This window comes from Zosterops lateralis, assembly GCF_965231275.1.
Source record: "Zosterops lateralis genome assembly, chromosome: 33".
In the NCBI taxonomy this organism is placed as follows: Eukaryota; Metazoa; Chordata; class Aves; order Passeriformes; family Zosteropidae; genus Zosterops; species Zosterops lateralis.
Genome location: NC_139793.1, coordinates 4,123,293 through 4,144,911, shown reverse-complemented (window position 1 = coordinate 4,144,911; position 21,619 = coordinate 4,123,293). Strand labels below are relative to the sequence as shown.

The 21,619-nt window shown below is 63.4% G+C and overlaps 2 protein-coding genes across 3 annotated transcripts in view; both read right to left on the bottom strand.

The window, feature by feature from the left end:
• Window positions 1-1,568: 1,568 nt before the first annotated feature.
• FRMD8 (FERM domain containing 8) lies at window positions 1,569-7,096 on the bottom strand. Of its 2 annotated transcripts, none has more exons than XM_083881232.1 (10): window positions 6,954-7,096; window positions 6,324-6,482; window positions 5,432-5,533; window positions 5,281-5,339; window positions 4,976-5,142; window positions 4,432-4,620; window positions 3,802-3,925; window positions 3,540-3,722; window positions 2,729-2,933; window positions 1,569-1,819 (listed from the first exon to the last, which is right to left on the bottom strand). In XM_083881232.1, the coding sequence occupies exons 1-10, from the start codon at window positions 7,009-7,011 to the stop codon at window positions 1,692-1,694; spliced, it is 1,374 nt and encodes a 457-aa protein (XP_083737358.1). In that variant the 5' UTR covers window positions 7,012-7,096; the 3' UTR covers window positions 1,569-1,691. The 2 variants fall into 2 exon arrangements, with proteins under 2 accessions (XP_083737358.1, XP_083737359.1); XM_083881233.1 differs by having other exon boundaries at window positions 2,739-2,933.
• Window positions 7,097-7,730: 634 nt separating this feature from the next.
• NRXN2 (neurexin 2) overlaps window positions 7,731-21,619 on the bottom strand; it is a gene marked incomplete at its 3' end in the record, with an annotated part of 61,394 nt that continues 47,505 nt past the window's right edge. The window contains 6 exon segments of the mRNA XM_083881328.1: window positions 7,731-8,464; window positions 11,689-11,767; window positions 12,178-12,497; window positions 14,597-14,686; window positions 17,109-17,280; window positions 18,729-18,910. Coding sequence (XP_083737454.1) covers window positions 7,731-8,464; window positions 11,689-11,767; window positions 12,178-12,497; window positions 14,597-14,686; window positions 17,109-17,280; window positions 18,729-18,910 — 1,577 coding nt within the window.

The following is a 21,619-nucleotide window of genomic DNA, read 5'->3' as shown; positions in this document are numbered from 1 at the left end:
CATCGGTGTCTTACTTCCCTTAGAAACGTCCGATTTGTATAAAAAAAAGGGCTTCATTTCCCTTAGAAAGTTCCTGTTTTGCCTCAGAAATGGCAAAATTTACCTCAGAAACTTCTTACTTCCTTAGAAAATTCCCTTTTATTCAGCCATAACTCCCCCCCCAAAATGGCGCCTCCCCACAGAACAGCGGGATGGGGGAGGGGAACCCTCGTCCCTCACGATTTCCCTCAGGAGAAACATTTATTCCAAAACATTTCTTTTCCCCATCAAAATGTTTCTATTTTCTTCTGGTTTTTAAACTTTGTTAATGTTGGATTTCAGAGGAGTTTCTCTGTGTCCTTTAAGCCTCAGTAACACTGACCCATCCCACAGCACAAAACTCTCACCGGTTCTCCTTAAAAAATCTTTACATTTCTAAAAAAGCACCTTAAGAAAAAATGAAGTTATTCAGGACTGAGGCGGCTTTGCCGCAGAGTGGAGGCGTGTGAAGTTTATGGGTAGAAAATGCGTTATTTTCGTTAAACGCAGCCCCTGCCGAGTGGGAAAAGGGGGAGAAACGGGGTTAAATAATGAAATAGGGGGATTTTGAGTGGGTTCGTGAAGGTCCTAAATGGACAATGAGCGATGCCCCAAAATCAGCAGGATTTACCCCAAAATCAGCAGAATTTATCCCAAAGGTCTGGTTAGTGCTAATGAGGGGGAGTCCCCGCAACTCAAAACCCCCTGAGATGTGTGATATAAGTGACAATTGTGACATAAGTGACACTTATAAGTGTCCCCGAGTCCCCAACCTGAAATGGCCGCTGTCACGTGGGGCCGCCATTTGGCTGCGTTGGTCCCAAATCCCCCAGAACTGGCCCCAAACCCCCCAGAATTGGCCCCAAACCCCCCAGAACTGGCCCCAAGCCCCCCCAAACTGGCCCCAAACCCCCCAGAATTGGCCCCAAACCCCCCAGAATTGGCCCCAAGCCCCCCAGAACTGGCCCCAAACCCCCCCAAACTGGCCCCAAACCCCCCAGAATTGGCCCCAAACCCCCCAGAATTGGCCCCAAACCCCCCAGAACTGGCCCCAAACCCCCCAGAACTGGCCCCAAACCCCCCAGAACTGGCCCCAAATCCCCAGAACTGGCCACAAACCCCCCAGAATTGGCCCCAAACCCCCCAGAACTGGCCCCAAATCCTCCAGAACTGGCCCCGAACTGCTGCAGCTGGTCCCAAACCCCCCCAGAATGGACCCCAAGCCACTCGGAAAAGGCCCCAAACCCCCCAGAACTGGCCCCAAAATGTTTTAACTCCACTTAAAATGGCCTCAGACCCCCTAGGAACTGCCTGGAAAATGCCCTGCATTATCCAAAATCAGCCCCAAATATCCCAAACTAGCTCAAAAACTGCCACGAGTTAGCCCAGAACACACAAAATAAGTTGCAACCCACCCTAAATCAGCTTTGATCTGCCCAAAATCACCCTGGATTATCCCCAAACTCGTTCAAAACTCTCTCAAACTGCTCTCGATTAGCCCCAAACCTTCCTCAAAAGGCCCCAAACGTCACCAAACCCTGTTTGGGGAGAGAAGGTGGGAGGGAGTGGCAGTGCAGTTTATTTTGGGGGTGTGGGTACAAAGAGAGGGGGGTCTCGGGGGCTCCCAGTGCTCCCAGTCTGAATTGGGAGGGCTTTGGGGGTGCAGGGGGGGCTCAGCCCTGCTCGGCCCCGGCCCCCCCGGTGCCCCCCGCCACGGGGCTGTAGGAGCCGCCCCCGGCCCCCCCCCGGCTGAAGAAGGACACCGAGCGCCGGGGGGGCTTCACCCGCCGCAGCTCCTGCCCTGGAGGGGACATTGGGGTGCGATTTAGGGCGGGAAACGCTTTGAGGTCCCCTGTGCCACCCTCGGGTGTCACAATTCCCCCCCTACCCCAGGCTCTGGTGTGTCCCCCCCCCCCCCCGCCATATTCCCCCAGACCACCCTGTATCCCGTGTCCCCTGCTCATCATATTCCCCCCGAGGTCCCTGTCCCACTCCATGTCCCCCATGTCTGCTCCCCTTGTCCCCTGGAAGCTCCTGTGTCCCCTTCCCCGACCCCATGTCCCCTACCCCCCATACATGCTGGGGTCACCCCGTGTGTGTGTGTGTGTGTGTGTGTGTGTGTGTGTCCCACGTCTTCCTGTCCCTGATGTCCCCACTGTCCCCCATGTCCCTGCTGTCCCCCAATGTCCCTCATGTCCCTGATGTCCCCATGTCCCTGATAATCTCCAATGTCCCCTATATTCCCGCTGTCCTTGATATCCCCGATGTCCCCGCTGCCCTCCATGTCCCTGCTGTCCCTGATATCCCTGATGTCCCCTATGTCCTGGATGTCCCCCATGTTCCCGCTGGCCCTGATGTCCCCCATGTCCTGGATGTCCCTGCTGACCCCAATGTCCCCCATGTCCCCGCTGTTCCCCATGTCCCTGCTGCCCCCCATGTCCCTGATATCCCCCATGTCCTGGATGTCCCCCATGTTCCCGCTGGCCCTGATATCTCTGATGTCCCCACTGTCCCCCAAGTCCCCGATGTCCCCACTGTCTCCCATGTCCCCACTGTCCCCCATGTCCCTGCTGCCCCATGTCCCTGATGTCCCCCATGTCCCCGATGTCCCGCATGTCCCGGATGCCCCCCATGTCCCCGCTGTCCCTGATATCCCCGATGTCCCCGCTATCTCTGCTGTCCCCCATGTCCCCGCCGTGGCCTGTCGCACCCTCCCGCACGTAGTCGATGGTCGCGAGGCGCTGCAGGCGGGGCCGGGTCACGCTCTCCTGTCGCCGCAAGGGGGCGCCGCGCGCGCCGGCCGGCTCGGGGGGCGTGGCCGCTGCACCGGCGGTGGGCGTGGCCTGATCATCCGGGGGCGGGGCCGCCCCGCCCAGCTCGATGCAGCACTCGATGAGGGCGCTCATCAGCTCCGCCTGGGGGCGCTGTCAGTGCGGGGGGCAAGGGACCCCCCGGGACCCCCAAAACACCCCCGGACCCACCCCAGGGACCACTTAAACCCCCTGGGACCTCCCCAAAGACCCCCAAAACACCCTCAGAATCCCCTCCCCCAGGGACCACCCCACACCCCCTAGGGACCCCCCAATTTCTCCCCCAGAGACCCCTCACAACCCTTCTGAGACACAAAACCCTCCGGGACACCCCCCCAGGGACCCTCCCAAGGGACTGCCAAACCCACCCCAGGGATACCTTGTTTCATCTTTCCCAACAGATACCCAAACTGCCACCCTGGCACCCATCCAGTTGTCCCCTCCCCCGGGGACCCCCAAAAGGATCCTCCCAGGACTCCCAAACTGACCCCCAAGTGCCTCCAAACCCACCCCCTGAGGGGACCCTAAACTGACCCCAGGGAGCCCCCCAAGTGTTCCCAAATTATCCCCTCATTGACCTCCAACTGTCCCCCACAGCCCCCCGAGTGGCCCCAGAACTTCCCAGGTACCTTCAACACCTCAACAGTCCCCGAGTGCCCCTCCATCACCCCCCCAGGTTCCCCCTGCTGCCCCCCAAGGACCCCGTCACACCTGTGGGGAGAACACTCGCAGCAGTCGGTTCACGGGGGCTCCCTCGTGGTCCCCGTCGAACTCCAGCCAGAGCTGGGGGGGCTCTGTGGTGTCCCCGTCCTGCCCTGCGGGGTCCCCATCCTGCCCCACAGCCCCCACCAGCTCCCAGCACAGCTCGGGGTATGTCAGGGACAGCAGCACATGCTGGGGGACATGGAGGGGTCACTCATAGTGCCCCCCTGACCCCCATCCAGCCCCCCAAACCCCCCAGACCCCCCAATACCTTCTGTCGGGGGTCAATGATGGTGACCCCCTCGAGCCCCACGGCGACACTGACGGGGCGCAGCCCCCCCCGGCCCAGCAGCCCCCCTGACGGCCGCTCAATGGCCCCCGGGAAGAAGGCACACCTGGAGGGGTAAACGGGACACACCTGGGTCACCCCCAAACCCCAGGGATCCCCCCAAATCCATGAGTCCCCAGGTGCAGTGTGGGGTGGCTTGGGGCAGGTCAAGATGCTGGGGGATCCCTCAGGGCCTGGATACCAAAGAATTTTGGGGTCTAGAAGGAGTCCTGGGGAGGTCTGGGGGGAGTCTGTAGGGCTCAGATACTGGGGGGTGCCTGGGAGGGGTCTGTGGGGGCACAGGGTGGGTGCACAAGGGGTGCTTTTGTGGCTCCCTGGTGATCTGGGGGGAGGTGTCCCCGTCAATCTGGCGGGTTTCTGGGTGGTGCCTGGGGGTGTCCCTTAGGTCTGGAGGGGTCCCTGGGAGGAGTCTTTGTGAGGTTCCCTTGAGGGTCTGGGGGCATCAGTGGGGGTCTCCCATTTGGGGTGTCCAATTTGGGGTGTCTCAGGGGGGTGTCCCATTGGGCGTGTCCTGGGGGGGGGTCTCTAACCGGGGTCCCCCCGCCCCCTCACCCGTAGCCGGGCAGGGCGTGGCAGCGGCGCAGGAAGTCCCGGTACAATCCGGCAGGGGGCGCCTCCGGGCCCGGCGCATGCGCGAAGGCCTCGAGCAGCCGCTGGGAGGGGCTCGGCTCGCGCGAGCGCCGGAACAGCGCCCCCCAGCGGGCCGGAGGACCCGGCGGCATCAGCTCCCCCAGCAGCGGCCTGGGGGGACACCAGAGGGGTCAGGGGGGGTCACACGGGGACCGGGAGGGACACAGGTGGAATATGGGGGTCAGGGGGTACCGTGTGGCCAAGGGATGGAGGGTCCCGTGGGGTGGGACGGTCCTGGAGGACATCCCTGTGTGGGTCCCAGGTGTATCCCATGGGTGGGGGTCCCATGGGGGCGTCCCAGGTACGGCTCCCAGGTGAAGGGGGTCGCATGGGAGGGTCCCAGGTGTGGCCGCAGGTGGGGGGTCGCAGGGGATGCCCCAGAGTGGTCTTGGGTGGGGTTGCAAAGGGAGTCTCAGGGGTTTCCATGGGTGGGGGTTCCATGGGCAGGGGTCCGGCCGGTGCTGACCGCAGGCTGAGCTCCGTGTGCCGGCCGGGCTCGAAGGGGCCCAGGCGCAGGCGGCAGCAGAGCCCCCCCAGCTCGGCCGCCTCGGGAGGGTCCACGGGGTAGCGCCCACCCTGCAGCTGCTCCCGCGCCTCCTCATAGAGCAACCGCAGCAGCTCCTCCTCCTGCAGCTGTGACCCACAGAGACCCCCAGGTCACCCACAGAGACCCCTAAACCACGCCAGACCCCATCCTACACCCCGCCGTGTCCCCCTTGTACCCCTCCCATAGATCCCCCCACACTGGGGACCCCCCTGTCCCCCCCTCACCTCCAGCTCACGGCTCTTAGGGAAGAACACGTTCCTGCGCAGCTGCAGACACGGCTCATCTGGGGGGGCAGGGGGTCAGTGGGGCCAGGGGAGCCCTCGAGGGGACCCTCCTGCCCCCAAAGGGACCCTCCCCGACCTCCCCACCCCTCACCTTGGGCGATGGCCGCGGGCGAGCCGAGGCTGAAGCGCAGCAGCAGCTCTGGCCAGTGCCGGACCAGGCGCAGGGGTCGGTGCTGCGGCTTCAGCTGCACCTCTGGGGGGGACACAGGGCTGGCACCCCCTCGGGGACCCGCAGAGACCCCCACAGGGACCCCCACGGGCACAGGGACCCACCCACCCATGGGGACCCCCACAGGCCCTCACCCATAGGGGCTCACGGATCCCTCCACCCATCCTCCAGGGGGATCCTCCCGTCTCCCCGGGGACCCCCAATGTCCCACCTCACGGAGCAGCTCCGATCACAACTGAGCTACGACCCCAACCCCATGTCCCCCCATATTCTCATTTCCCCTCTGTGTCCCCATGTCCTCCCATGTCCCCCATTTCCCTCCAAGTCCATGTCCGGCCTATGCCCATGTCCCCCTGTCCCCTTGAACCCTTGTCACCAAGAAGATCCAATCCCAACCACAGTGAGAGCTGTGATCCCCCCAATGTCCCTGTTCCTCGTGTCCCCTCAATGTATCCCTGTCCCCCCAGTGTCCCCCCTGTCCCCCCTCACCGAGCAGCTCTGACCCCAACCACAGGGCGAGCTGTGACCCCCCCAGTGTCCCTGTCCCCCCAATGTCCCCATGTGTCCCTTCTGTCCCCCTGTGTCCCCCCTGTGTCCCCCTCACCGAGCAGCTCCGACCCCAACCACAGCGCGAGCTCTGACCACCCCAATGTCCCTGTTCCCCGTGTCCCCCCAATGTCCCCCTGTGTCCCCCCTGTCCCCCCCTCACCGAGCAGCTCCGACCCCAACCACAGCACGAGCTGTGACCCTCCCAATGTCCCTGTTCCCCGTGTCCCCCCAATGTCCCCCTGTGTCCCCCCTGTTCCCCCCTCACCGAGCAGCTCCGACCCCAACCACAGCGCGAGGGCGTCGCTGGCGGCGGGCGGGAGGCGCAGCGCCCCCTGCAGGCGGCGCAGCAGCTCCGCGGCCGTGGGGCCCGGGGGCGGCTCCAGCGGCAGCGGCAGCGCCGACCCGTCCGGCAGGTACAGCAGGGCTGGGGGCAGCGGGGGGCTTGAGACCCCCCCGGGACGCCCACACAGCCCCCGAGGCCCCACACAGCCCCCGAGACCCCCACACAGCCCCCGGGACCCCCACACCTCCCCATAACTCCCCCCACACTGACACCCCAACACGCACAGCCCCGACCAGTCAGGTACAGCAGGGCTGGGGGCAATGGGGGGCTTGAGACCCCCCACCCAGGGAACCCCAAACCCACTCGGGACCCCCAAACCTGCCCCAGGACCCCCACCCCCAGACTGACACACCCTGGGACCCACCCAGGACAGACCCCAAGCACCAACGGGGGTCGCACGGCCACGCCCACCCCCAGACCACTCCCCAAAGGGTCTCACCCCCCCCCGGGGGTCATACAGCCCCCAAAACCCCCCACGCCCCCCACCCGGGGGGTCCCACACCCACACCGGGACTCACAGCCCCGCCCCCTCCCGTGGCCCCGCCCCCTTACCGGCAGCGCCCGGCGGGGCGGACGCGCCCTCCCCCTCCCCCTCCCCTTCCCCGTCCATGACCGGGGTCACGGAGGGGTCACCGTGGGGTCACCGCGGGGTCACGGCTCCGCGCGCTCCTCGCGCCGGTCCCGCGCGCGGGGCGGAAGCGCCACGGGTGGGCGGAGGGGGCGTGGCCAATCAAAAAATGACGTCATCACAAGGGCGGGGCCTGGAGGACGGCGCCCCCTGGCGGAGGGGAGGGCCGGGATCCCCCCGGGGGGAGTTCGGGGGGTCCCGGGGGCGGCGCAGGAAGAGGCGGAGCCGCTGTACGAAGTATAGAACCGTGTATTCCTCTGTGCGCGGCGGGGGGGCGGCCCGGGGGGGGCTCGGAGGGGATTCGGGGGGACTTTTGGGGGGTCCCGACGCCAATCGGGGGCTCTCGAAATTAAAAAATAAACCCAAATAAAGAAATACCCGGGGAGGGGGCGAGGGGGTAAAAAAACCGATCCGAGGTTGGGAGGGGGGCGGTTTTTTTTTGGGGGGGGGAGGATTCCCACGCCCCTCTCGGGAAAGGGGGGGGGTCCCACACCCCACTCGGGGGGTCCCGCTCGCCCCCCGCGCCCCCCCCCAGGCGCGCCGCCCCCGTTCCCACGGCAGGGCCGGGTGGGGGGACACACACACAGAGAAACCACAGAGGCGCCCCCGTGGGGGGTCGGGGCGGGGAGGTGACATCCCCCCGGGGGTGGCGGCATTGGAGGGGGAGGGGGGGTCGGGGGGACACGCGTGGAGACCCCCCCTCACACATAATACTCCTTGTCCTTATTGCGCCGCGCTTTTCCCGGCGCTTTGGGGGGCGCGGGCGCCGCTTTCTCCTTGGGGGTCCCGGCGGGCGGGGTGGGGGACGCGGCTCCGGGAGCCCCTCCCGGGCCCCCCCCGGGCGCGGCGGGGGCGGCCCCGATGTAGTGGCGGCTCTGGTCCACCTGGTAGGAGCCCTCGTCGCGGTTGCGGTACTTGTACATGGCGTAGAGCAGGATGAGGATGCAGAGCGCGGCCGCCGCCACGATGCCCACCACCATTCCCGTGGTGCCGCCCGCCTCCCGCACCACCTCCACCGCTCCTGGCGCGGCTGTGGGGGGCACCGGGGGGCGCCGTGTCACCGGGGGGGCCGAACCCCCCCCGCGCCGCCCCCCGCCCGCTCCCTCCCGCGGGTGCCGCTCTCCCGCCGGCACCAAACCCGGAGGAGCCGCTCCCGCCACCGTGGGCTCGGTCCCGGCGCCGCGGGGCGCGGCCGTGGCCGCGGGGGGGGCGGCGGCCTCGGGGCTCCCCCCGCCCCCCAGCCCCGCGAAGTCCTCGTCGTCGGCCGGCGGCTGCTCGGGGCCGGGGGCGTGCCCGGGGTCCGGCTCGGGGTCCGCCGCCTCCCCCGAGGCGAAGCCCGAGGGCTCGTCGCAGTCGGGGCCGCAGCCCGGGGGGGCGCGGGGGGCGGCGGGGGGCGCGGGGGGGCCCGGGGACGCCGGCAGCACCAGCTCCCCGCCTGCGGAGACAGAAAGGGGACGGGGAGACCCCCGTTATTCCCCGCACCGCGCCCCTCTGCGCCCCCCGACCCCCCCCCGCCGCCTCCGGCCGCCTCTCCGCGCCAGCTCCGCTCTAGGTTATTATATATTATATTTTTTTTTTTAGCTAATTCCGCTACTTTTTTTTTTTTTTTTTTTTTCTCGGTTTTTTGATTTTTTTTTTTTTTTTTTTTTTTAAGAGCAAACCGCGGCGCTGCCGTCAACTTACATCGCGGGATGGGGCCGGGTGATTTTAGCGTGGAGGAAAAAGAAATTGCAGGAAGGAAGGGAAAGCACACAAAAAACGAGAGAAAGAGAAAAAAGAGAAAAAAAGAACAAAAAGAAAAGAAGAGAAGAGACACTCGGTGAGAAGGTGCCGCGGCCACCCCTGCGGCGCCAGCGCCCGGCCCCGGCCGGCCCCGGCCACCGCCGGCCACCACCGGCCCCCGGCCATCAGCCTTGGATCCATCCATCCGTCCATCCATCATCCATCTGTCCGTCCATCCATCATCCATCCGTCCATCCATCATCCATCCGTCCGTCCATCCATCCGTCCATCCATCATCCATCCGTCCATCCATCCGTCCATCCATCTGTCCATCCATCATCCATCCGTCCATCCATCCGTCCATCCATCCATCCATCCATCTGTCCGTCCATCCATCCATCCCTCCATCCATCCATCTGTCCATCCATCATCCATCTGTCCGTCCATCCATCATCCATCTGTCCATCCATCCGTCCATCCATCCGTCCCTTTCATCTGTCCATCCATCCATCCATCCATCTGTCCATCCATCCGTCCATCTGTCCTTCCATCCATCTGTCCATCCATCCGTCCATCTGTCCTTCCATCCATATGTCCATCCATCCATCCATCCATGAATGATCTGCCCATCCCTAAATCCATCCATGAATGCTTTAATCCATCCATCCATCCATCCATCTCTCCATCCATCTGTCCATCCATCCATCATCTATCCCCATCCATCCGTCCATCCATCCATGAATCATCTGTCTATACCTAAATCCATCCATGAACCCTTCAATCCTTGAATCCATCCATCCATCTGTACATCCATCCGTCCATCCGTCCATCCATCCATGAATCCATCCATCCATCTCTCCATCCATCTGTCCATCCATCCATCCGTCCATCCGTCCATCCATCCATGAATCCATCCATCCATCTCTCCATCCATCTGTCCATCCATCCATCCATCCATCCATCCGTCCGTCCATCCGTCCATCCGTCCATCCGTCCATCCGTCCATCCGTCTGTCCATCCATCCATCCATCCATCCATCCATCCATCCATCTATAAATCCATCTATCCATCCATCCATCCATCTATCCATCCATCCATCCGTCCATGAATCATCTGTCCATCCCTAAATCCACCCATGGATCCTTGAATCCATCCATCCATCTGTCCGTCCATCTGTCCATCCATCCATCCCTAAATCCACCCCTGCAGCCACCTGGCCACACATCTGTCCACCCTCAGACCAGCATCTGACCTTGAATCCACTCGTCCATCCATCCTCGTGTCCATCCATCCACTCTTGAACCCATCCACCCATCCATGTGTCCGTCTGTCCATCCACCTGTCCAGCTCTCCATGGATCCACCCATTCACCTTGTGTCCATCTGTCCATCCGCTCGTCCATCCCAAAATCCATCCATGTGTCCATCCATCCTCAAATCCATCCACCCCACAGGCATCCAACCATCTGTCCATGTGTCCATCTGTCCATCCCTGGATCTGGACAGCCTTGAACTCATCCACCTGTCCTGGCATCCATCCCCATCCCCATCCGTCCATCCATGGACCACTGTCCATCATCCATCCATTGTCCAGCACTGTCCATCCACTGTCCATCCACTGTCCGTCCATCATCTGTCCACTGTCTGTCCATTGTCCGTCTGTCTGTCCCCCACTCCTCCCCCTTCCTCTTACTGCTGCCGCTCCTCCCCCAAAAGTGGGGTCTTGGGGGACCAGAGTGTCCTGGGGACACCTGTGGGGGGACACCCCGGTGTCCAGGGGACACCTGTGGGTGCCAGGGTGGGACACACCTGGGTGTCCAGGTGACAGCTGTGGGTGCCAGGGTGGGACACACCTGGGTGTCCAGGTGACAGCTGTGGGTGCCAGGTGAGGCCCCAGGTGTCCGGGGGGGTCTCCAGGTGACACTCGGGGTGTCCAGGGCGGTGTCACCGTGTGACACTGGGGGTGGGGGAGGGTCCTGGCGGCAGCACAGGTGTGATGGTGTCACATGGGGTGACCCCACATCATCCCTGTCCTCCCTGTCCGTCCGAGTGTCCGAATGTCCAAATGTCCGAATGTCCGAGTGTCCATCCGTCAGGGGAAGCAGAGGGTGGGGGTGGGGCTTGCATGCCCCCGGGCTCAGGTGTGTGCTCGGAATGGGCGGGACCACCTGTGCAGGTGGGGGGTGAGGCCACAGGTGAGGGGCGGGGCCACAGGTGGGAGGGGCATGTGCAAGGGGGAGCACCTGGGTGTGCAAAGGGGGCTGCATTTGTGGGGCAGGTGTGAGTGTGTGTGAGTTCAGGTGTGTGTGCACACCTGTGCGTGTGAACGGCTCCTATCCAGGTGTCTATGAACAGTTCAGGTGTGTGTGCACCTGTGCAGGTGTGTGTGTGTGCCTGTGTCTATGTGTACACCTGTCCAGGTGTGTGTATCTCTGTGTGTCTGTGTGCACACTTGTCCAGGTGTGTGCGCACCTGTCCAGATGTGTATGAACAGCTCAGGTGTGTGCGCACCTGTCCAGGTGTGTATGTGTCTGTGTGTGTCTGTGTGCACACTTGCCCAGGTGTGTGTGAACAGCTCAGGTGTGTGCGCACCTGTCCAGGTGTGTGTGTGTATGTGCACACCTATGCAGGTGTGTGTGTATGTGCACACCTGTCCAGGTGTGTGTGTGTATGTGCACACCTATGCAGGTGTGTGAGCAGCTCCCGTACCTGAGTGTCTCCCTGCCGTGAGCAGCCTGGCACGTTCCCTGCTCACACGCGTGTGCAACACCTACACCTCCCACACCTGTGCGTGTGCAACACCCCACACCTGTGCGGGGGAAGGTGGGGAAGAGCCCCGGGCTCTGCGGCCGTGTCACACGGGTGTGCCAGGCCGTGTCACACGCGTGTGCGAGGCCGTGTCACACGCGCGTGCCCGGGGCCCCGGAGCAGCACCCACCTGTGCCCGGCTCACACTCCTCCAGGTCCTCGTCATCGCTCGGACACTCGGCCGAGGCCACCAGCAGATCGTCCGTGTTCTGGGGGGACACCGGGGGGGTCAAGGTGGGCCTGGGGACCCCCAAACCCCCCTCACCACCCCCACCCCGAGACCCCCCAGTGAGGGGAGGGGGCTCAGGGGTCACCTGAGTGCACCCAGGTGTTCGGGGTGGCCTCTCTCACAGAGCCCAACCCCCCAAACTGCCCCTCCCCTCATATCCGGCCCTTGGGACCCCCCCATCTCCCCCAAATCCCTGCAGACCCCCCCCAAACTCCCTGCAGACCCTTCCCCCATTTACCCCCACCCCAAATTCCCCTCTCCCCAGACCCTGCCCTTGGGAGGACCCTCCCTCAATCCATATCCCCCCCCCAATTTCCCTCTCCCGATTTACCTGTCCCAACAACCCCCCTCCTCAAATTCACCCCCCGCCAAACCCCCTCCCCACTTCACCTGGGCGACGGTGTCGCGCAGGGTGGGCGAGCGCCCGCGGCGGGTGGTGGTCGTGGCCATGGTGGTGGTGGTCTCCATGATGGTGGTGGCCATGTCGGGGGGCGCGGGGGTGGCACCGGGGGGCGCGGGGGGCGGCGGGGGGTCCCCCACGAGCCTCAGGTCCCCCTCGAGCCGCACACGGGGGTGTCCCTCGGCCGCCAGCGCCAGCAGCTTCAGCCCGTTGTAGTAGAGCCCCGAGAGCTGCCCCTGGAAGGGGCGGCCGCGGTCCCGGCCCCCCACCCGCACGCGCGCCTGGCTGTTGAAGATGGTCAGCTGCCGGCCTGGGGGGGAGAGGGGGGGCTCGCACACCTGGCACACCTGGGAATGGCTCACCTGTGTCACCTTTGTCACCTGTGCTACCCCGACATTTTCACCTCAATAGCATCACTCCAACACTGTCACCCCACACTCACATCCTCCTCCCCAAGGATGGAGAGGGGGGGTTTACACACTTGGTACTGGCACACCTGGCTCACCTGTGTCACCTGTGCTACCCCGACATTGTCACCCTGACACTGTCACCTCACTCACACACATCCCCCTGGCTTTTGGAAATGGTCAGCTGCCGGCCTGGGCGGGAGAGGGGGGGCTCGCACACCTGGCACACCTGGTACTGCCACACCTGGCCCACCTGTGTCACCTGTGCTACCCTGACATTGTCACCCCGACACTGTCACCTCACTACCATCACCCTGACACTGCCACCCCTGCCCGTGGATGGAGAGGGAGGATTCGCACACCTGGCTCACCTGTGTCACCCCCAACACTGTCACCCTGACACTGTCACCTCAGACACGGTGCCATGGATGGAGTGGGCAGCTGCACACCTGGCACACCTGGCACACCTGGCACAGCCTTATCCTCACACCTGGCACACCCCCACACTGCCCCACCTGCCTCGCCCTGCCACGCCCACCCCACCACTGCCCTCCCACCCTCACCCCCACACCTGGGGCACACCTGGGGCACACCTGGGGCACACCTGGATGTGCCTCACATGAGGAGCAGCCCTTCCCCCCTCCCCCCACACCCCTTCCACCCCCACCCCCCTCCCCCCCCGGGCAGTTAAAGGGACCCCAACGCCCCCCCCGGCCCCCGGCTCCGCTCGGGCTCAATTCGGCCAATTTTGGGTCATTTGGGGCGGGGGGGGGGGGGGGGGGGAGGGGCAGGGGTCCTGCCTGGGCGGGGCCGGGGCGTGCGAGGGGCGTGCGAGGCTGGGGCGGCTCCTGTGCACACCTGGGCCTCCAGGGCAGACACACCTGTGCGCCTTCCTCACACACACCTGGCCCTGCTGCACACCTGGACAACACCTGGTGCACACCTGCTCTGGTGCACACCTGCCCTTGCGCACACCTGGTCCTGGTAAACACCTGGCTCACACACCTGGCCCAGTGTACACCTGGCTCTGGTACACACCTGGCCCTGGTGCACACCTGGCACACACCCCAGCCTTGGTGCACGCCTGTCCTGTGCACACCTGGTGCCACAGCTCAGACCTGGCACACACCTGGCGCATACCTGGTGCACACCTGGAGCACACCTGGCACACGCCCCAGCCTTGGTGCACGCCTGTCCTGTGCACACCTGGTGCCACAGCTCAGACCTGGCACACACCTGGAGCACACCTGGTGCACACCTGGCGCATACCTGGTGCACACCTGTCCTGCGCACACCTGGTGCACACCTGGCGCACACCTGGTACACACCTGGTGCACATCTGGCGCACACCTGTCCTGTGCACACCTGGCGCACACCTGGCGCACGCCCCAGCCATGGCGTACACATGGCACACACCTGGTGCACACCTGCCCTGCGCACACCTGGCGCAGCCCCGGCCCCGGGCAGTCCTTGGGCAGGTGGGGTTAGGGGGTTTAGCGGGTTTATGCGGCTTTAGGGGGGCTCTGGGCTCAGCGCGGTTTAGGGGGGCCGTTAGGTGCGTTAGCGTCCCTTTAACCAGGTAATGAGGGGGCGGGGCAGGGGCTGGCCCCTCCCCCAACACCTGGGCTCCCTCTCTGGACACCTGGGGGGTCCCTGGACAACAAGGTCCTCGGGGACGTGGCTCCTGGACACCTGTGGGGCCCCCACATATCGGGGTCCCAAATGCTGGGATCCCCCAACACCTGGGACCCCAAACAGGTGAGTCCTGCACACCTGAGTCCCCACATTCTGGAGTGCCCAGGTGTGACGGTGCCCAGGTGTGGGAACCTCCAGGTGTTGGGGGATCCCAGACACTCCCCAAAATCAATGGGTTCCCGACACCTGGGGACCCCAAATCTCTGGGTCCCGGCCACAGCGGGGTGGGGGGTGCCCAGGTTGTGTGTTTGGGGGGGGTGCCCAGGTGTGGGGGCGCCCAGGTGTGGGGGGCGCTCGCTGCCGTTACCTTTGTCGAGCAGCCACTCATCGACCACCCGCCCCAGGCGGAAGGGGATGCGCTGCCGCGCCAGCGCCAGCCGCTCGCTGTCCCCGCTGCCTTCGGAGGGAGGAGAAGAGCGTTACGGGGACACGGGGACACGGCACGGGGACACCGGCTGGGGGCCGGGCAGGGGGGGCATCGGCGGTGGCGTCACAGCGGTGTCACCGCGGCGTCGCCATTGGTGTCACTGTGGTGGCATCGGTGGTGTCACCAGTGTGGGGCGGTGGTCCTGTGTTGGTGTCACCATGATGGGACCATGGTCTTATTGTTAATGGCATTGTTGGTGTTGCCACTGTGGGATTATGACGTTGCCACTGGTGTCACCATCAATGTCACCATAGTGGGAATGTGGTCTTGCCATTGGTGTCACCATCAGTGTCACCATGGTGGGACCGTGGTCTCATTGTTAGTGGCACTCTTGGTGTCACCATGGTCTTGCCATTGGTGTCACCATCAGTGTCACCAAGATGGGACCATGGTCTCATCATTAGTGGCACTCTTGGTGTCACCACTGTGGGACTGTGGCCTTGCCACTGGTGTCACCATCAGTGTCACCATGGTGGGACCGTGGTCTTGTTGTTATTGGCACCACTGGTGTCACCATGGTGGGACTGTGGTCTCATTGTTAGTGGCATCATCGATGTCACCATCAATGTCACCATAGTGGGACTGTGGTCTGGCCATTGATGTTGCCATCAGTGTCACCATGGTGGGACCATGGCCTCATTGTTAGTGGCACTCTTGGTGTCACCATGGTGGGACTGTGGCCTCATTGTTAGTGGCATCGTTAGTGTCACCAAGATGGGACCATGGTCTCATTGTTAGTGGCACTCTTGGTGTCACCACTGTGGGATCATGGCCTTGCCATTGGTTTCATCATAAGCGTCACCATGGTGACACCGTGGCCTCATCATTGGTGGCACCACTGCTGTCATCATGGAGGGACCGTGATCTTGTCACTGCTGTCACCATCAGTGTCACCATGGTGGAACCATAGTCTCATCATTGGTGGCACTCTTGGTGTCACCATCAATGTCACCATGATGGGACTGTGGTCTCGGCACTGCTGTCACCATCGGCATCCCCAGTGGCACCATTTATGGCAGCCCAGTGTGGCCACACTGTCACCATGACACAATGGTGTCCTCATCACTGGTGGCACCATCGGTGTCACCATCAGTGTCAACCACAACGGGATCGTGGTGTCACCATTAATGTCACCCTGGTGGGACTGTGGCACAACCACCGTGTCCCCTTTAGTGCCACCACAGTGTGACCAAGGTGACACCAGTGGTGCCACCACACTTGTCACCGTGGTGTGACCATCAGTGTCCCCACGGCCGTGATGCCCCTGCCGATGTCCCCAGCCCTGGCCATGGTGTCACCGGGGGTGGGGTTGGCCCTTGGGGGGGTTTATGTGGCCTTTAGGGGGGCATTAGCAGGGGACGGGTGGGGGGTGGCCGTGGGACCCCTCGTTAGCGCTGCCTCGTTAGTGCCCTCGTTAGGGGGGGGCTCTGGGGGGCCCTATGGGCGCTGGGGGTGCTCTTGGAGGGGGTACAGGTGCCATAGGGGTGTCCTGGGGTGACCCTGTGGCGTCTGAAGGTGCCTTTGGGGTGTCCTGGGGTGTCCTGGGGTGTCCCTGTGGCGTCTGAAGGTGCCTTTGGGGTGTCCCCAGGCAGCTGGGGTGACCCTGGGGTGCCACAGGGGGGCTCTGGGTGCTCCGGGGGTGCCCTGGGGTTCCTATAGATGCCATAGGGGTGTCCCCAGGTGTCTCTGAGCACCCTGAGGTGCCTCGGGGTGTCCCTGTAGTGTCCCTGTAGTGCTATAGGGATGCTTTGGGGTGTCCCCAAGCACCTGGGGTGTCCCTTGGGTGTCTGTGGGAGCCCTGAGTGGTACCTGGGGAACACCTGTAGGGTCTGTGAGAACCCTGGAGCTACCTGGGGGGTACCTTGGGGGCACCTGGGGTGTCTGCAGGAGCCCTGGGGGTACCTAGGTGGTACCTGAGGGAGTCTGTGAGAGCCCTGGGGGTACCTGAGGGGTACCTGGTGGTACCTGGGGAACACCTGGGGGATCTGTTAGAGCCCTGGGTGATACCTGCAGGATCCCCAGGAGCCCTGGGGAACACCTGGGTGACATCTGGGGGGTCTGTGAGAGCCCTGGGGGTACCTGGGGGTACCTGGGCAATACCTGTAGGGTCTGCAGGAGCCCTGGGTGAACACCTGGGCGATACCTGGGGGTGGTCTGTGAGATCCCTGGGGGTACCTGGGCAATACCTGAAGGGTCTGTGAGAGCCCTGGGGGTACCTGGGCAATACCTGGAGGGTCTGTGAGAGCCCTGGGGATACCTGGGCAATACCTGGGGGTACCTGGGCGATACCTGGGAGGTCTATGAGAGCCCTGGGGAACACCTGGGCGATACCTACGGGGGGAGATTGTCTCTAGGGGGGCCCTGGGGTGCCCCGGGGCGCGGCGGGGGGTACCTGGCGGGTATCTCTCGTGCAGGGGGCCGCCGTCCACCTGGAGCGTGGCGTTGCCGCCGCTGCGCGTGAAGCGGACGACGTGGAACCGCCCGTCGCTGACGGCCGCCCCCCGCTCCTCCAGCGCGATGTCCTCGGTGCCCACGTTGAACAGGACCCCCACGGCCCCCTGCACCTGCGTGGGGAGGGCGGGGGGCACCGGTGGGTGCCTGTCCTGCCCCTGATTTCCAGGGGATGACCCCTCCCCACACCCCGATTTTGGCTCCTCTTATGATGTGGAACCGCAGGAAATGGGCAAATCTGGCTTTTAGCACTGAGAGACCCCCAAATCCCCCACCATGGCCTCCTAAGGACCCCCCAGACCCGAATTTTTCCTTTCCTGTGGGATTTCAGGATGTCACCAAATCCAGGTATCTCTGGAGCCTCCCAGAACGTTCAAGAACCCCCATTAAACCCCCCAAAATCCCCCATTAAACCCCCCAAAATCCCCCATTAAACCCCCTGCACCCCAATTTTCTACTCTCTTACAATGTGGAGCAGCAGGAAATTACCAAATCCAGCCTTGACCAGGAGTCCCCAGAGCCCCCCAAATCCCCCCGGCCTGTCCAGGACCCCTGTGAACCACCCCCCAACTCCTAATTTTGGCCCCTCTTTATGAGATGAGGTGGAGTTGCAGGAAATCTCCAAGTCCAGCCCTCCCCAGGAACCCTCAGAAATCTCCTGAAGATCCCCTGGACCCCCTTTGCACTCTCAGAGCCCCCAGACCCCCTCAGATCTCCCAGACCCCAATTTTTTGCCCAATTTTACCCCAATTTTTGCCTCCCTTCCCTTACAATGCAGAGCTGCAGGAAGTCTCCAAGCCTGGCTGAGCTCTCCACTCACAGCAGCACCCCCAGACCCCAATAAACCCCCAGACCCCAATAACCCTCAGACCCCAATAAACCCTCAGACTCTTTGTACCCCCAGCCCCTCCCAGACCCTCCAGCACCCCCATACCCCAATTTTTCACCCTGTCCCTCACAATGTGGAGCTGCAGGAAGTCTCCGAGCCCGGCCGCGCTCTCCACCCGCAGCAGAACCCAATAAACCCCCCTGTACCCCCAGCCCCTCCCAGCCCCTCCCAGCCCTCCCAAGACCCCGTACCCCAATTTTTCACCCTCTCCCTTACGATGTGGAGCTGCAGGAAGTCCCCGAATCCAGCCATGCTCTCCACTCACAGCAGAACCCCCAGACCCCAATAAACCCCCCCTGTACCCCCAGACCCCTCCTGTACCCCCAGCCCTCCCAAGACCCCCGTACCCCAATTTTTTCACCCTGTCCCTCACAATGTGGTGCTGCAGGAAGTCTCCGAGCCCGGCCGTGCTCTCCACTCACAGCAGCACCCCCAGACCCCAATAAACCCTCAGACTCTTTGTACCCCCTGTATGCCCCCTGTACCCCCAGCCCCTCCCAGCCCTCCCAGCACCCCCATACCCCAATTTTTTGACCCTTACAATGTGGAGCTGCAGGAAGTCTCCGAGCCCGGCCGCGCTCTCCACCCGCAGCAGGACCCCCAGACCCCCCTAAACCTCCAGCCCCTCCCAGCCCTCCCAAGACCCCCATACCCCAGTTTTTTGACCCTTACAATGTGGAGCTGCAGGAAGTCCCCAAGCCCGGCCGCGCTCTCCACGCGCAGCAGAACCGCATCGCGCTGCCGGGTGCTGAAGCCCAGGGCCAGGCGGTCGGCTCGAGTGCTGGGCCGGTCATTGGGGGGCCACGTGTAGGTGATCAGGGCCCCCCCTTTGCCGAAAATGTACGTGGTGCCCGCTGGGGGGGGGGGAGAGAAAAAACGGGGGTCAGGGTTGGGGGGTTCAGGGTAAGAGGGGATTTGGGGGGGGTCACAGAGTTTGGGGGAGACCCAGGAGGCAGAGTTTGAGTGCAGGGGGAGCAGCTGGAGGAGGAGGCTGGAATTTGGGGGGTCCAGGAGGGACCCCCGGAGTTTGGGGGTGACCTGGGATCTGGAGGGGGAGCCCAGCGTTCATGGGGACCCCTGAATTTGGGGGGTGTCCACGATATCCAGGGGGGACTCTGAGGAACAGGGAAGGCTCCGACACTTGGGGGGATCCTGGAATTATTTGGGGGGAACCTCTGAATTTGGAGGAGGGGCTGTGGGACCATCTGGACCCCCCAATGTTTGGGGGTCCTTCATGTGTCGTCCCCCCCCCCCCCCCCCATGGCTTTGCACAAGGGTCTGGCCTTGCACGAGGGCTCAGTGTGCACAAACACACCCAAAACACACCCAAAACACACCCAAAAACACTGAAAAAACCCCAAAACACCCAAACACACGCGTGTGCACACTCATGACACACCCCCGCCCCCCAGCCTGGCACACGCGTGTGCAAGGACACAGCACCAACACACCCAGGGGGGGCACAGACCCCCCAAACCCTGCCCTGACCCCCAAACCCCACCCGGAGGAAGAGGAGGAGGAGGAGGAGGAAGGGGAGGAAGGTGAGAAGGAGGAGGAGGATGAGGAGCAGGAAGAGGGGAGGAAGGCTGCTCCAGGTTCCCAAGGCAGTGAGGAGGAGGAGGAGGAGGTGACAGGGAAGGAGGAGGAGGAGGAGGGGGAGGAAGGCCAGGCTGAAGGACCCGCGAGCAGGTGGGGAGGAGGAGGAGGGTGAGAAACAGGAGGAGGGGAAGGAGGAAGAGGAGGAGGAGGAGGAGGAGGAAGGCTGGCTGGAGTTCCCGGGAGGAGGAGGAGGAGGGGGTTGGGTGCCTGTGAGCAGGAGGAAGAGGAGGAGGAGGATGAAGGAAGGAGGAGGAGGAAGAGGAGGAAGAGGGTTTTGGGGTCCCCAGGAGGAGCAGGAAGAGGAGGCTGAGGAGGAGGAGGAAGGCTGGTCTGAGGCTCCTCAGTAAAAGGAGGAGGAGAAAGAGGAAGAGGAGGAGGAGGTGAAGGAGGAGGAGGAGGAAGAGGGGGAGGAAGGCCATCTGTGTCCCTGTCATCGTGAAGAGGAAGTGGAGGGAGCCTGAGGCTGAGGGGGAGGAGGATGATGATGATGAGGAGGAGGAGGAGGAGGATTTTGGGGTCCTTGTGAGGACGAGGACAGGGAAGGTTGATGAGGAGGATGAGGAAGGCCAGGGTGATGAAGGCTCACTGAGGTGGCTGTGGATGAGGAAGGGCCAGTGGATGCCCTGAGGAGGAGGAGGATGAAGGTGATGGTGTTGAGGGTGATGAAGGCTCATCGTGGTGCCCACAGGTGAGGAAGGGCCCACAGGTAATGGTGATGGGGAGGATGAGGAGGATGAGAGGAAGGTGATGATGAGGATGAAGATACGGAAAATGAGGAGGATGACAATGATGAGGGTGATGATGAAGGCTCAACATGGCGCACGTGGTTGATGGCAATGGGGAGGATGAAAAGGATGAGGAGGATGAGGATGAGGAAGGTGAAGATGAGGATGAGGAAGGTGAGGATGAGGATGAGGAAGGTGAGGATGAGGATGATGATGATGAGGAGGAGGATGGTGAGGATGAGGATGATGGTGAAGGCTCACCGTGGTGCCCATGGGTGAGGAAGGGCCTGCAGGTAATGATGATGGGGAGGATGAGGATGGGAATGTTGAGGATGATGGGGATGAGGATGATGAGGAAGATGAAGGCTCATCGTGGTGCCCATAGGTGAGGAAGGGCACATGGTTGATTGGGATGGTGAGAATGAGGAGGAGGAGGATGGGGATGTTGAGGATGATAAGGATGATGATGATGAGGAGGAGGAGGAGGATGAAGCTCACCGTGGTGCCCCCGGGTGAGGAAGGGCGCGCGGTTGATGGCGATGGGGAGGATGATGGGGATGGGGATGGGGATGATGATGATGATGAGGATGAGGATGATGAGGAGGAGGATGAAGCTCACCGTGGTGCCCCCGGGTGAGGAAGGGCGCGCGGTTGATGGCGATGGGGATTATGAAGATGGGGATGATGGGGATGATGATGATGATGATGAGGATGAGGATGATGAGGAGGAGGATGAAGCTCACCGTGGTGCCCCCGGGTGAGGAAGGGCGCGCGGTTGATGGCGATGGGCGCCGTGCCGTGCCGCCCGTGGAAATGGTGCACGTGGTGGGTGGTCGAGAGGCTGGAGGAGACGCGGGCGGGGCGGGCGGGGGGCACCAGCACCCCCAGCACCCCCAGCACCCCCAGCGCCCCCAGCGCCAGCACCCCCAGCGCCCCGGGGCCCCCCCGGCCCCCCATCGGCCCCTCAGCGGCCCCCCCCCATCCGGCAGCGCCGGGGGGACCCCAACGAGGGGGACCCCAAATGGGGGGGAGGAGCCCCCAAAATGGAGATGGAGGGAGGGGGGGAGGGGAGAGATGGGGCAGCCCCCGAGTTTGGGGGGGTGGGAGGGGGTGAGAGGAGTGAGGGGAGACCCCAAAAGGGGAGGGGTGAACCCCCAAATTGGGGGAGGGGGATGGAGAGGGGGAAGCCCCAAAATAGGGGGTGAGGGTGGGGAGGGACAGGGGACCCCCGGGATGGAT

What these genes read in the sequence shown, in the direction of transcription:
- FRMD8 (XM_083881232.1), bottom strand. Translation starts at nt 7,011, where the DNA reads ATGGACGGGGAAGGGGAGGGGGAGGGGGAGGGCGCGTCCGCCCCGCCG. An exon ending in CACACGGAGCTCAGCCTGCG is followed by an intron (nt 4,621 to 4,975) that starts GTCAGCACCGGC and finishes GTGTCCCCCCAG; the next exon opens with GCCGCTGCTGGGGGAGCTGA. An exon ending in CACGCCCTGCCCGGCTACGG is followed by an intron (nt 3,926 to 4,431) that starts GTGAGGGGGCGG and finishes TTACCCCTCCAG; the next exon opens with GTGTGCCTTCTTCCCGGGGG.